This window comes from Bidens hawaiensis, unplaced genomic scaffold, assembly GCF_021521415.1.
Source record: "Bidens hawaiensis isolate Kalapana, Puna unplaced genomic scaffold, B.hawaiensis_p1.1 tig00007413_1, whole genome shotgun sequence".
Classification (NCBI taxonomy): Eukaryota; Viridiplantae; Streptophyta; class Magnoliopsida; order Asterales; family Asteraceae; genus Bidens; species Bidens hawaiensis.
Genome location: NW_027491517.1, coordinates 1,054,129 through 1,070,056, shown reverse-complemented (window position 1 = coordinate 1,070,056; position 15,928 = coordinate 1,054,129). Strand labels below are relative to the sequence as shown.

General features: G+C 36.9%; 1 protein-coding gene across 1 annotated transcript; it reads right to left on the bottom strand.

Annotated features, from left to right (window-relative positions):
• Window positions 1-2,516: 2,516 nt before the first annotated feature.
• LOC143635262 (hyperosmolality-gated Ca2+ permeable channel 1.8) lies at window positions 2,517-12,243 on the bottom strand. The gene is made up of 11 exons (XM_077103140.1): window positions 11,739-12,243; window positions 10,881-11,033; window positions 10,579-10,714; window positions 10,087-10,188; window positions 9,881-10,000; window positions 9,672-9,752; window positions 8,978-9,318; window positions 8,647-8,892; window positions 8,174-8,498; window positions 3,246-3,479; window positions 2,517-3,142 (listed from the first exon to the last, which is right to left on the bottom strand). Exons 1-11 carry the CDS (start codon window positions 12,050-12,052, stop codon window positions 2,696-2,698), a joined length of 2,499 nt encoding a protein of 832 aa, XP_076959255.1. The 5' UTR covers window positions 12,053-12,243; the 3' UTR covers window positions 2,517-2,695.
• Between the last annotated feature and the right edge of the window lie 3,685 nt (window positions 12,244-15,928).

Genomic DNA, 15,928 nt, shown 5'->3' with positions numbered 1-15,928 from the left:
AATTATAAATTATTTGGATATTATAATTAAAAAACATAAAACTTAGCCCTAGCGCAGTTGCATCGGTGATTACCTCCGCGCTATAGTGGATGGTTTTGTTGCCAACCTTGTACATGTGGCACTTTGGTCGAGGACTTGGCAAGCCTACAACACATGTTTTGTAGGGAGGTAGATACAACTCAAAGGGAGGTCGACGGATCCAACCCTATTCATTCGATAGACTCATAATTGTTAAAATATATATATATTTTTATACATAATATTGTTTTAAAACATAAATCTACAAAATTACTCCTTGGTGTAATGGAAAGAGTACTCGTATATGAAATCAAAGATAATGGAGTCAATTTTCATTGACGGTGCTTTTATTTTATAGGAAAAACTTTCCTTTGTGCTTTATATGAACAATTTTAATAACTTTTTATTATTATTTATTTATTTATTTATTTATTTTGCTTTGGTCTCATTGGTAAAATTATCACATAATTAAAAACGTGATTTCAAAGACCTGTTTATATGCTCGTCTCGAGCCCCGAAATTTTGTGGGATTTTTTAAGATGGCCCTGTATATAACTAGTCTTAGGCTATGCGTCGTTGTTTAACAAAAGAAGTTCATAATAATATATTGCTACGTCTGCTATATAATTCGCAGTGGACTTTAATTAACACGCAACCTTCAATAAGCCTCCTGATCTCTTTTCTCTCCGGCACTAATGGGGTTGCACACCCCACCTTAAAGCCCTCATTTAACAAGCATGATATGAGCTAGCGTAGGTATTTTGTTGAACACGCTATTGCGGCTATTGCGGTGAGGGGATGATAGCCCACAATGTCAAGCCTAGTAAATGAAAGTTGATGTGGAATTAAATTGTAGAAATAAATAACAAGTAATTAATAACTTATCAAATTCAATGGCCCTCACAAATGAAAATAAATTTCAATAATAATAAATAATAAACTAATTATCTATCATCTATAAAATTAAGTTTAGAACTTTTTGTGCCGCTAAGCTTTTATTGGCCTATTTGGTGGCATATTATTGGTTCTTGACTTTTTTTTCCGGTTATTTTTTAAGATTTAGTTATATTATCGTAACAGTAAGCTAATCGATTTTGTTTTTTTTTTTTCAATTTTAGTTATAGTATCGTAACGAACATAACGGAAGCCGACTGAACGACAATTTTGTCTATTTGTTGTTTTCATTTCAGTAATATAACGGAGGTGACGAAAGCTGGCCGAATTCACGTAGACTCGCTGTCTTCAACGTCCCGGACCGAAAATGCTCGAGCTTTACCAACGCCCTAATTTATGGACTAGTGTCAGCCCATTGGTCCACCACCTCAATGTTTATATTATTTTTTTTTCCTGCTTTTTAGCCCCGGTAACGTAACCAAAACCTACCGAAATCATGTCGAGTTACCGCCTTAATGTCCGAGACCGACAACGTTTGGGTTTTACCACCGACCGAGTTTACCGACCATATAATCGTCGTTTTAGATCATTTTTTATATGATGTTCTTTATATGTTAATTTGACGAATTTAGTTTTTGGGGTATTGACGCTTAGGTTTTACCAACGAGTTCTCTATTAGTGCAATTCCTTTAAGTTCTCGAGTTTCATTTAAAAGAGGAAAGGGAAGGAAATGAGGGATGGAAAAATATGTGGTGTTCCCGAGTTCCATTTAAGAAATAAAAACGAAGGAAAAAATAAAAGAGGTCTTCCCGAGTTTTAGAAAAAAAAAGGACGAGAGGGAAGAGAAATTAATGAGTAAAATCCGAGAATTTGTATCTTTCCACATTGGAAAGATTCGGAAGGAAAGAAAATTGAAAAGAAAGGGGAGATACCAAAAGAAAAGATAAGAAGAGAAAACTTTCATTTCATTGCATTTCTTTTCATAAATGAACTCGGGAACACAACGTTAATGCACTAGATATTATATGATCCGAAGAAAGATGCATGTCATCAAGTACGCGGATAGGGATAAAGCTTCCTTCGATCGATTCTTCAGTTCCGTCACGGACTCTTAATAGAAAATCTGAAAACCACTTATTATTCAATGCTCTCGTATATATGATCAGCCGCATCTTTTTAGTCAATGACCAAAGAGGCAACATTCGTAGGCTGAAGTCTACAATTTAGCTCAGTATCCGTGTTTAATAGCCGGCAACACATGTCTAAAATCGCCTCCCATAACCATTATCTTAATTTCAACAAAATGGGAGACTTAACACCTATAATGTCTTGCAATGTTCAATCAACTACCTTTATTACATGTCGTTTTGCCATTGATGCTTCATCTCATATGAAACAAAGTTACAAATCGAGTTAAGGTTATTTAGGTTCGGAAGTAAAATTTTATTCTAATATTTGTTTACGTCATATTCGACTATTGTTATCTTTATTCCACTCCAACAAGCACGTGTGAAAATGATGAAACATAATGGCCTTCTTTTCGCTCTATTGCGGATATGAAATGAATGGGCCCATTGTCCCCACCACCCCAACAAAAAAAAATGAAGTCATTTATTTCATATTCATATCTAAAATCCAAGACCGGTCTTATGAACCAACGCATATGTAATTAAATCTATGAACCATTAGTATTCACATGTACAGCTCTATCCTGTAAACCTGGTTAGCATCTTAAGCAAGAAAACATACACAAGATAACCGGGCCTCGAGCCCGGGCTCGAGCTCAATAACGATAGTAACCGTGTGGTGATTCGACAACATAGTCCTGCACATCGTGTCGTGTCGCTTCATAGATATCCATATTATAGTGAAATATGCTCTCATGCTGTTCATATCCATATTGGTAAACACTAGCTGGTGGCCTGAACTCATACTGCTGAACCCTTGTGGGTTCTTCATGTTCTTGTTGGTTCAAGTCATGAGGAGGAGAAGGTGAAGGTGAATGTGAACGGGAATGGGAAATGGACTCGGTTTCCTGTTGACTCGGGGTGCGGTCTGGAGTTGTGGGTTGACTCGGGATGGTTTCCGGGTTCTTGTCAACTTTGACCTCTTGCAATTCCACTTCATCAAAAGAATGAAAAATCGGGTGCAAGTACGCGTCCGCCAAGTAAGACTTGAGGTTGATTTCGGGTTCAGAAGCTTTGTCTTGCTCATCCTTTTCCATTGCTTCCTAAAAAAAGTAAACAATAATAATAATAAGGTTTTTATGATCTTATTTATAAAGGTTTTAAAAATGAACAAGAAAGTGTTTTTGGGTGAAAACGACCCGTTACCTCTAGAGGGTATTCTCGGAAAGCGGGCTCGAATCGGTTCTTGCAATATTTGTGGAATGTTAGGGTCAAAATAGGTAACGCGACAAGTAGTGGAGTCGAGTTTGCAGCCTTTTTTGTACTGAGAAGTCCGAGTAAAAGCAACTGAGATATTAACAAGCTTGCAACTATGCGGCTATGAACGTGTGGCCAAAATGCAGCACAACTCTCGTATTGTTGATTATACACGTTAATTATCTGCAAAAAATAATTAGAAATGGTTATAAGAGGTTGCAGTTTTGAGCCATTTGTTTGTCTAACTATTCCTAAAGATAATATAATGTTAAATGTATTGCTAGTTGTTTTAATTATGGTTTTAGCCCATGTAGTTTGCTAAAGCCCATGGGCCTTTATGGTTTGTAGTTAGGGTTTTACTTGTGTATATATAGGTGGTTCCCCCTTTGTATTATTCACACTTTCAAGTAATAAACATTACTTTCACTACAACCATCTTCTTCTTTACATGGTATCAGAGCCAAGGCTCTCGGTACAAACCTGAATCCCGGTTCCCGTCCCGACTTCCGTTCCAAGACCTGTTCAAGTTCAGATCTGTTTAAAGTTCCAAGTCACTGTTTGAGCTGCTGTTCGAAACAATTCTTTTTTCGGCAGACTTTTACAACTCACCGCCACCACCATCACCTCCAGAATCCTCCGATTAACATACCCAAAAAAATCCGATGTCCAACCGACGCCGCACGCGCACACACGCGCCGCCTCCCTGTCGTCACTGCCGCCCACGCGCCACCGCGTGACGGCGCGTGAACCCGTCTTTGGCCGCCGTTCTTTTTCAGGTGTATTATTTTTTCTTTTCTGTCCGAAGCTACCTGTGTTGTTAGTTTTCTGATACAACAACTTTTTTCCGTCTGTCTCGGTTATTGTGTTCGAGTTTGTTCAAGCACCTAAGCCACCAGATCTGAAACAAACCCCAGCACCGGTTTCCGGATTTGTTTCAAACCCGTCCAGCCAGCCACTGTCGAAGTATTGTCACTATTCACGCCGGATTACTGTTCACGACGAGTTACTGTTCGCTGCCGGAAGTTACTGTTCATTGCCGGAAGAGTTACTGTTCGCTGTCGGAAATACTGTTCGTTGCCGGAAGTTACTGTTCAACGCCGGAAAAGTTACTGTTCACTGCTGGAAGTTACTGTTCACTGCCGGAATCTACCATGGGAAACGAAAAACACACGTATACATTTACTAAGGAGGAGTATGATCTGATTCAACGGTTTCTTGCCTCCCAGTTGAATCTTCCTCAAACCAACTCAGCACATCCGGGTAAGTTTTCTAGCCTCGACTCATCGTGGGTAATCGATTCTACAGCCACACATCACATGACTGGGAATCAGGGTATTTTTTCTAGTCTTCAAAATGTTTCCCATGCACCGGTACGTCTTGCCGATGGATCTTCATGTCCCGTTCTCGGCATAGGATCCATCAGCAACTCGGAAAACCTAAAACTGTCTTCTATCCTATTTGTTCCTAAATTTCCTACCAGTCTTTGTTCAGTGAGTCAGATTACCAAACAAAACAACTGTTCTGTGACCTTTTACCCAACTCACTGCGTTTTTAATGAACTAGGAACAAACCGGGTAATTGGTACTGGTTTTGAATCAGGAGGTCTCTATCGTATATCCCCGTTTTCGCATCATGTAGCAAACTTATGTGATTCCGCTGTCAGGGAGGCTCACTGTCGGTTAGGTCATCCCTCTACAGCGGTTCTAAGACAAATGCGACCAGATTTACCACTTTCGTCTTTTAATTTTCATTGTGAGTCGTGTCAACTTGGTAAACATATCAGGCGTCCCTATACCCCTAGGGTGCCTAATCGAGTTAGTTCTTGTTTTGAACTGTTGCATTCTGACGTATGGGGTCCTTGCCCTATCAAATCTACGTTGGGTTTTGAATATTTTATTACCTTTATTGATGACTATTCTCGCACTACTTGGGTTTATTTGATGAAATCTCGTAGTGAGGTATTTTCCATATTTCGAGAATTTAATGCTTATGTTCAAAACCAATTTAACACCACCATTAAAACTTTATGATCTGATAATGCTAAAGAATACTTTTCCACCGACTTTTCTTCATACTTAAAAACCAACGGCATTATTCATGAATCATCGTGTGCGTATACATCTCAACAAAATGGTGTGTCCGAATGCAAAAATCGTCACATATTGGATGTTGCTTGCACAATCATGATCCAATCATGTGTTCCTCATCGTTTTTGGGGAGATGCCGTTCTCACTGCCACATATCTGATTAACCGCATGCCCACACCCGTTCTTCATGGTAAAACACCGTTTTCTGTACTATTTCCCAACGATGATCCATTTCCTCTCGCACCTAAAGTATTTGGTTGCGTCGCCTATGTTCATGACCATCGTCCGAAAACCATCAAACTTGATCCCCGAGCCATTCGTTGTGTCTTCCTTGGTTACTCACGGGTTCAAAAAGGGTATCGGTGCTACAGCCCATCACTTCACCGATACTTTACTAGTGCTGATGTCACCTTTCATAAGTATCCTTACTTTCCCGAGTGTTCCACTCTTGTTTCTGACCCGTTTCCTGACCTTGATATACCCACATCTCCCTTCCTACCACCATTCCTGTGTCGATTCCCTCTACAGATCCTATATCTGCTGATTCTGACCCACCGACTGAACCTCCGCCACTACTTTTCACATATGCTAGGCGAGGTAAGGGTTAAATATCAGAGACACTTGATTCACATCCAGACCGCAACCCCGAGAACTCCTCAGATCTTCCGTCTGCATCCGAACAATCTACACCTCTCACTGATACATCCTTACCCGATCCGACACCTTTACTAGACACTACCCCTGATACACCCGTTTATGATCCTCCTGGTGCACCACTACCCGATATACCTATTTCTTTTCGCAAAGAACCCCGGAAATGCACTCGTTACCCGATTCAGGACTATGTTGCCTACACCCACCTATCTTCTGAATCTCATGCGTACACCACTACCCTTGATTCCTACCTGATTCCCAAAAATGTGACGAGCGCTCTCGCTCACCCAGGATGGCGACAGGCTATGGAAGATGAAATTGGGGCTCTAAAGTCCAATCATACATGGGATCTTGAAACACTTCCTAAAGGGAAGCGTATTGTTGGTTGTCGTTGGGTGTTTACAGTTAAACTACACCCGGACGGCTCCTTGCACCGCTTAAAGGCTCGGTTGGTCGCAAAAGGGTATTCTCAGGCATATGGCATTGATTATGATGAGACCTTCTCGCCAGTTGCTAAGATGCCATCTGTCCGTATTTGTATCGCTGTTCCTGCCATTAATCATTGGCCGCTCCACCAGCTTGATGTCAAGAACGCCTTTCTTAATGGTGTTCTTGAGGAGAAGGTATATATGGAGCAGCCACCAGGGTTCGTTGTTGAGGAGGAGGCCTCGAAAGTTTGCAGACTACGTCGTTCTCTATATGGTCTTAAATAGTCTCACAGGGCATGGTTTGGTCGATTCTCTAGTGTTATGGGACAGTTTGGGATGACTCGGAGTGCCTACGATCACTCTGTCTTCTTTAGACACCAGAAAGGAAAAAGGATTATCGTAGTTGTTTATGTGGATGACATTATAATCTCAGGTGATGACGAGGTCGGGATCACCGAACTCAAGCAGTTTCTTCAGTCTCAGTTTCAGGCCAGCGACTTAGGTCAATTGAGGTATTTCCTTGGCATAGAAGTATCTCGCTCTTCACAAGGAATACTTCTCTCCCAACGAAAGTATGTCCTTGATATGTTGACCGAATGTGGCTTACTAGGTTGTAAACCTTTTGATACCCCAATGCTTCCTACAAAGAAACTCCTCTCAAAGGAAGGAGATCTAATGAAAGATCCTGAGCGATACAGACGATTGGATGGTAAACTTAATTATTTAATCGTCACACGACCGGATATCTCCTTTACTGTCAGTGTTCTGAGCCAATTTATGGCTGCACCATACACCGGTCACTGGGATACTGCCCTTCGTGTCTTAAGATATCTTAAGACCTCACCTGGTTTGGGTATATTATACTCTGATCAGGGTCATTGTCGTGTGGGTGCCTTCACGGAAGAAGGAGATGGTCGGATATCAGGGTTCTCAGATGCAGATCGGGCAGGTTGTCCGATTTCTCGACGATCTACCACTGGATATTGTGTGTTTGTTGGAGGAAATCTTGTATCATGGAAGAGTAAGAAGCAACATACGGTTTCCCGGTCGAGTGCCGAATCGGAGTATAGAGCCATGGCAGATGTAACATCAGAGATGACATGGGTACGTCGTCTTCTCATAGAACTCGGGGTTGTTTCTAATGACTTGATGAGGTTATACTGTGATAATCAATCAGCCATTCACATAGCCAAGAATCAAGTATTTCATGAAAGGACAAAACATATTGAGGTCGACTGCCACCTTATCAGAGATCGAGTAGTAGGCACACAAACTGATCCTCCATCTATTCAACCGGTTCATGTGAAGACAAACTTTCAGCTTGCAGACATTCTAACTAAACTGCTCCGGAAAGCCCAGATAGATTTCATTTGTAACAAGTTGGGCATGATTAACATCTATGCTCCAACTTGAGGAGGAGTGTTAAATGTATTGCTAGTTGTTTTAATTAGGGTTTTAGCCCATGTAGTTTGCTAAAGCCCATGGGCCCTTTATGGGTTGTAGTTAGGGTTTTACTTGTGTATATATAGGTGGTTCCCCCTTTGTATTATTCACACTTCCAAGTAATAAACATTACTTTCACTACAACCATCTTCTTCTTTACATATAAAAACTGAACTAAGTACCTGGTGAAACTATGCTATTACAAAATCATATAAACGAAACTATGCTATCACAAAATCAAAAATAGTGACATGAAAAAACGTACCTGGTGGCGGTAAACGAAGTATGCAAAAGCAAAGAACCCGAGAATAAAAGGAAGAAGAATAGGAGTAACAACCGCATACACAATCCCCATTAGAAAGTACAACTGGAGAGAAGGTATAGCTTCAGGGAAATCCACACCCCCGGGGTCCATCGCATTTTCTCTATCGCGTTCCGTTTTCACAATAAAGATATTCTTGAGATGAAATATTACCAACGGCTTTAACCGAAGAATCTCAGCAGCAATTCCCGCCCACCCGTCAACCATTATATAAGTAATAAAGAAAGTAGCCTTCATTGGAATAGATACACCAATGGTCCTAGGAATCCTGCATTAATATCAATAAATCAATGACTTCAACATGAACCTATTTTGACTCGTCAACCCAGCCACCTCGCTATTTGACTAATAGTCTAACATCTAAACTACCTATAAGTAAAGATAACACAAAGAAAGTAAGTGTAAGTAAACATTACTGTGTAGGGGATTGATGAAGAAAAGAATGAAGCTGTTCAAACGCAGTTCCCGTTACAATACTCCCTAAAAACACATTCACCAGCATGAAATAATAATACTTTGCAGCCGTGCGCCTCTCCAAAACCGAAAACGCCACATGCCCTTCAACTTTCGACATAACCATAAGAACCGAAGGAAGAATGTAAAGAAAAAACTTCAAAGCAAGACCAGGAAGAAACCCCTGAAGAAAAGACTTGATAAACTTCCTGCAAACATTAATCAAAATCCAGTTACTTAACATTTTTATAAAACACAATGTCTTTTAAACAAAAAGTTTAAAACTTCACTTACAATTCAATCACAGGCCTGAGAAAAGGAGCAACTTTTTCAAGACCTTCAAGATTTGCAAGCGATTGAACGAATGCAATGGGGATCATGTAGAAGAACACTAGTGCAAAGACTGTTAATGATATTATTAATTTTCTGATGCTTAAAGACACAAAGGGTATTGCTAGATTTTTCCAGTACACATCTCGGGGTTCTGGGGCCCAGTTCGTTAACCAAAGAGTCGGGTTCTTGCTTTGTTGTGTCTGCGCGCATACAGCCGCACCATATCGAGAGTTGAATGACACGAATGCAGCTGGCATTATGCATTTTGGATCTTTTAGGACCTTTTGGCGCTCCATTGTCAACTATTGTTTCAAGAATGTAAAATAAGAGAATTAAGCATATTAATAATATTAAAAAAAAATATAGCTAAAAGGGAAACAAGTCAAACAGGTTGAAAGTTGACCAATGCATATTTTTATAAAATACAGCCTCCTAAATCGGTTTCGATTAAAAAATTTAAGCCCCCTCCCCCCCCCCCCCACACACACACACACAATCCCAAAAATCTTGTGACACCTTTAAAAAAATGATATGAAGTTTTATTCTAGTTTGTAATTAGGATTCAAACTGTTGACCATAAAAAGTCAAAGATGTAGTTCATGTTCTTCATCAAACATATGGAACTATACACTTTTACGAATAAAAGTCAACTCACATGTTGGTCAAACTCTTTAATTTGTTGTCTGTAGTATTCAATGGAGTCAACTTTTTTCCCCCAAAGTCCAAGAAAGCCAGTCTAAGAGTCGAAAAGATCATGAAAATTAGAAGCATACAAGTTACAGCATATATATAGATATAAGACAATAAAAATTTATAAACGTTTTGTAATAAAAATGTATACAAGTTTATAAAAAGAGTATATACCCTTAAGGTGGGCCGCTTTTCAGGACGTCTTTCAAACTTATTCTGGTTGTAGTCTAACCAGTTTTGCAGTCGATGTCTTCTACTAACGAGCCTACGGAACTTGTTTGCATTGTAGACAACCTAAATTACAATAATAGAGAAACATGTAACAAGAACATCTTACAAGAAAAAGATAAATAATAACAGAAAGTTGGTGACTTTATTACCTGGTGACACAAATAGTGGTTCGGGTGATTCTTTTTAAAGAACTTGTCCACATTATCTGATACAGAATGGCTCAACCCGTGAGGCACGCTCCGGACTAGAACCTTCCAAATAAAATTTCAAAATGTTAAAAAAGACCAAATTAGAAGGTGCAAAACTGGTGGGCCGTGCGGGTCATAATGGTTAGTTTGTGGAGGTTTGACAAAGGTTATCTTTGTTTGGGCCGGGTCAGGTCGGATTGGGTTGGATTGACCCATTTGACCCGTTCAATCTTAAGTCATGGCAATTTTGATCCATTTGCTTTTAGTCATGCAATTTTGACCCGTTTGCTTTTTAGTCATGACAATTTTGACCCGTTTGCTTTTTACTCCTGTCAATTTTGACTCGTTTGCTTTTAAGTTAATTCACTTTTGACCCAATTGCTTTTTAGTCATGGCAATTTTGACCCATTTACCTTTTGTAACATAACAGTAATCAATTGAGTTAGCACTCACCGTAAATTGCTCTGCTCGTCTATTTTTTGATGCTATAAAGCTCAGTCTCATTGATGAAACCGTATCATACTCCTTGTACAACATGTAGCAGATCCAAAATGTGAAAGCATAAATCATTGAAATATGTGCAAAAAATCTGAAATTTGAAGATATAGCCTTGAATCAGTTAATATTATTACCATGTGTGCAAAAAGCTTAAAGAAAAGCGCAGGACATTTGACTCTCAAAAGTCAAATGCGGGCTTTTTACATGTTTCTTTTATGCACAAATTTTCATATAAATTACAAAGAAAATAAACTTACTTAAGAGATTTAGGTTGAATATTTGATATTGAAAGCTTGTCAATGTCACTGACCACCAAATCTTTGCTGAGAAAAAACAAAGTCCCACCCGAGACGTTGACCGGAACAAGCAACAAGAGTGCAGCAACAGTGATTGGTCCAAAAATCTTTAACCTGTAAATATCATAGAATGATGTTAAGAATCGTTTATTGAATCTTTTGACTATTAATCAAATGCCCTATTTGCCCTCCACTTTTGATAACAGAAGATAATATTGGACACCGAGATCATTAACTAATAACAATGACATTTGGTATCTAAAGACAGCATGAATTAACATCAAGACTGTGATTGTGACAGTAAAATCCCCAATACTAAACTTTTTTAATTAATGAAGCTCAAATTATAAAAATTTCAATTAAATTTATCAAAAAAGAGATTTAACGGTATTCAAGAATGAAAATATTTAAAAAAAATTAGTGACACTAAAAATCCCAACTTTCACAATCTTTCTCAACAAATTAACTAAAAGTGAGTATTTAACAAATAGATATCAAATTATGTACAATTCCACCAAATTAACAAAACCCCAGGTCAAAACAAAACTTAAAAAGCATTCAAGAACAAAAATTTCAAGAAAATAATATTAAAAATCCCAACTTTCACAATCTTTCTCAACAGATTAACAACTAAAATGAGTATTTAACTAACAAACAATTTCAAATTACGAATAATTCCACCAAATTAACAAAAACCCATGTCCAAAAAAAGTATCTAGAACCTTAAAGAATGCACACTCTAGAAAAAACATTAAATTATGATTTATTATAATATTAAATAAACAAAAATCCATATAAAAAAACAAATATTAAAAGTACCCAAGAACATAAATCCTCAAGAACACAGCAGAATCAAGTCCAGCATGTTCAATAATATCAGGCTCCTTCATCTTCAAAGCTTGAGGCATCCAGTTAAGGAAAGTAACATAAGTCTTCAAATCAAGATTCACAAACTTGCCAACAAAATTATGTGCATGTCTTGGGCTGCTTCTAACTCCATTAATGTACCATTTAGGGAAGTAAACTCTGTCATTAATGGGTTGAATTCTGAGGACAGCAAAAGCCAACAAGAATGCAAAAGCACTTATTATGTTTATCAAAGCAGACACTCCAATATCTTCAAGACTTGCCATTGAAAAGAATATGAATATGAATATGAAGTCAGAAGAATTTAGAAGTTGGTTTTATTGGGATGTGAAACAGAATGCTTTTGTGTGATCTTCTTCTATGGTTTTTTGGTGTCATATGGAAAGTGGATTGATGTAATGATGGAAAGAGAATAATTTATTGTTTTTAAATATTTTTTTTTAATGTTGGTGTGACTTAGTGAGTTGTGAACATGGTCCTGTGGAGTATGTTATGGAGAAAAAAGTTAAGAAATTGAACCTAGAATTACTGTGTGGTTTGATTATGTTTTGAGTTGACTAAAGATGAGTCCTTTAACAGCATTCATGTTTTTATAATGTTGTTATTTGTTAACATGCACAACTTCCGGTAATCATCTAATTCCATTAATAGTATATTTATTCTATACCGCCGTATAAGATATGCATACGTATATGTTATACAGACGTGTACTTTCGTATTTGCTATGTTATGCGACCATGTACATTCATTATTTTTTACTAGAGTATACCATCACATTCGTTGTCTATATGCATGTATATTAACTAATTATGAAACCTATACTCTAGTATATTATCATATCACATTATATCATATCAATATGAAAGTTATTAATAACGTATTAGTAGAGAATGCCGACGAATTTGTTTTACTTTCTAAATTGTTTTTATTTAATCTAGGTTGTTATTATTGATAATGATAAAGAAATGTAATTATTTAAAAAAAACAAAAAAAATGTTGTTGTGATAGCTAAATAAAAAGAGTAAGTTAATATTTTTTATAATACGTGAAGATATATTGCTATGCATTTCCTTTTTTCTACAAATACATGAAAAAAAAAAAAAAGAAAGATCAATTTACTAGGAATTTATATTATTTTTAAAAGTAGAATTTGAGAATGATTACAAATTTGGTGGTTATTTGATGAGTCATCTTTCATTCTTTTGTTTCTCTCGTGAGTAACCCATGTGAAGAATTTGCTTACTTGCCGGCATGAATTTGGCTATATGGACCACATTTTAATTATCCAAACTATGGTAAAAGAATTAATATACTTGTGTGGATATCTTAAACTCTTATGGATAATAGAAGATAAAGTGAAGTGTCTCTAAATATCACAAGTGTTCATATTCTTATATTTTTCTTATTTAGGAACGGCACAAATTTTAGTTGATAACAATACCTAGTAACATGTTAGAAATGCAAATGTAGACGAAACCCAATGTAACACATTTGGTGGTGCACTTGGGGTGTGTGGCATGAGCAACACAAAATATGGCATTGGAGCATTTGGAAAACCCCCCATCACGTTAAAATTGAACTTGTATAGAAGAGGGGGGGGGGGGGGGGGGAGGGGGTAGAAGATTCGTAAGAGAACAACAATAGAAAGCTAGAGACACATTTTTTAAATAATGTAATTCATCCTAAGTTTAATCGTTTGCAAAGATGAACCATAAATGAACATGTGAACTCCACTATATAGCTTAACTGAAAAAAAGAGTTAATTGCAATTATGGTTCCTGTCGTGGAACCCTAAACGCAGGTTGCAACCCCGTGAACCCAACGTTTGATTTTTTGAAAAAAGACTGTTCTACCCTTGCAATTTGCAACCCTGTTGTTTTAAATACATACAATTTGGACCCTTTATCTGTTAACATATTTTCATTTTCCCTCCAATTATTTTAACTAACCAAAAGTTGACTTTTTAGGGTTGACTATATTGACCCGTTTACCTTTAATATAAGCTACTTATTACAGTCTACTAAACATAAGTAACCATAATCTTGACTATCTGAATTGATTCTTTGTATAAAAATAACCAAACTGACATGAAATCAAAGATTTACATAGTTTGACTTTCCTAAGTCAAAGTTTGACTTTACACAAACTATACCAATTGAAACACAAGGTGCGCACATACATAATACATGTATATACATTTAAATCCATACAATACACACTGCACACATTTTGACTTTCCAAGGTCAACTGTTACTTTTCATACATTCAAATCTGTACAGATAGGGGTGAGCATAAAACCGAATTAACCGAACCGAATAAAACTGAACCGAAGCGTTAACCGACGGTTAATTTTTTAGTTTTTCGAAAAACCGATTTTTGGGTTTAGGTTAGGTTATCCATTTTAAGAAAACCGAAAAAAACCGAACTGGACCGATTAATCGAACATATGTTTTCTACGTGTTTTTTTAAGATGTTATGACCAGAAACAAAACATCAAAAAAATCTACCATTAATAGTGATGAAAATCATGAAGATGATCAAGATTGGGTCTAAACTTTGAAGATGAATAAAACAATGAATGAAGATACGAAAAACCTTTAGTTTTTTTATTAAGAACGTTGTTGAATTTTAAACTCTACTACGCAAACAACTTTGTATTTGTTTGGTTTCACATAACACGTGCCTATTTTTGTATTTTGAATTCAATATGTATGAGGTAATTTATTTTTTTGAATTCTATTTTTTTTAATATCTACTCACAATATAAAAGCCGAAAATAACCTAAACGAAACCGAAAATAACCGAAAACCGAATAACCGAATAATCGAATAACCAAAAACCGATTGGTTGGTATTCTAAAATAACCGATAGCTTAGGTTTAGGTTTGGGTTTCACCCAATAACCGAACCGAACCGAACCGTGCTTACCCCTATGTACAGATACACACACACATATATATATATACATATATATATGCACTGATAAGCCAATTCCTCCTATATATATGCATACACATATGCATATATGTATATATCTATGCATATATAGATATATGTATATATACATACATGCATACATACATTGATACATACATACATACATATATACATACATAAAAAGACCGTTATGCCCCTGCATAAATAAACATACACACATTGTAAGCACTTGATTCCTTAACTAATTACACAAGCACAAATGAATACACAGACACACATACTAATGTGAAATGACACTTATGCCCCTGCACAAACTAACTAATTATTCATACAATTTAAATCTAAATATAAACAGTATCTTATACATGCTGTGTGTATGTATAACTAAGTGTTTCATAATACAAAAGGCAAACATATCATTTAGATTGATAACCATTGACCTATACACACACATACATACCACATTGCCATTCAAACCATTGCAGTTATATATACATCATAAAGTAACTTAATATTTATACCAAAAACATATATTTACACAGTTACTAGTTCATAGGTTTTCAAAATACTAGTTAACATAATACAAAACACCTAACTAGTAGTTATTAAGTTTTTATAATACATATATACAAATACCTAGTATTTCATAATACTTTATGCAACTTGAAACTAACTAAAATAAGCTATTCTAACATGTCAAGGCATCATGCAGCAAAGTGGATGGTGTATATCCGGTTTGGGTATGGCTTGATCAACACAACCAAATTCACACTGAATCCGGTTCAGGAGGCGCTAACCCACATCGCCGCTACAAAATGATAAAGGGAACTGATTTAGCTACGATTAATAGTCGGATTATTCAATTAACAACTTCTAATTCAAGAATCGACCAACAATTATCAACTTCTAATTCAAGAATCGACCAACAATTATGAAAATGATAGTCACTTGAGACGTTATACACAAATAACTCGAGTATCCATGCCATTGCGTTACTGATGATGATCGACGGGGGAAGACGAAGAAGGTGGTTACAGCGGATGACAGCGAAGATGGTGGCTAGGGTTGTAAATTGTTAAGTCGGGGGGGGTGTTAAATATCGACGGGGAAGGGACATGGAGCAAATAGACGGATTTGCCCCTCTGCTTAACAGTACAAACTAACGGGGATTTGACGGAAAACCTAAACTGCAACAAAAGTGCCACC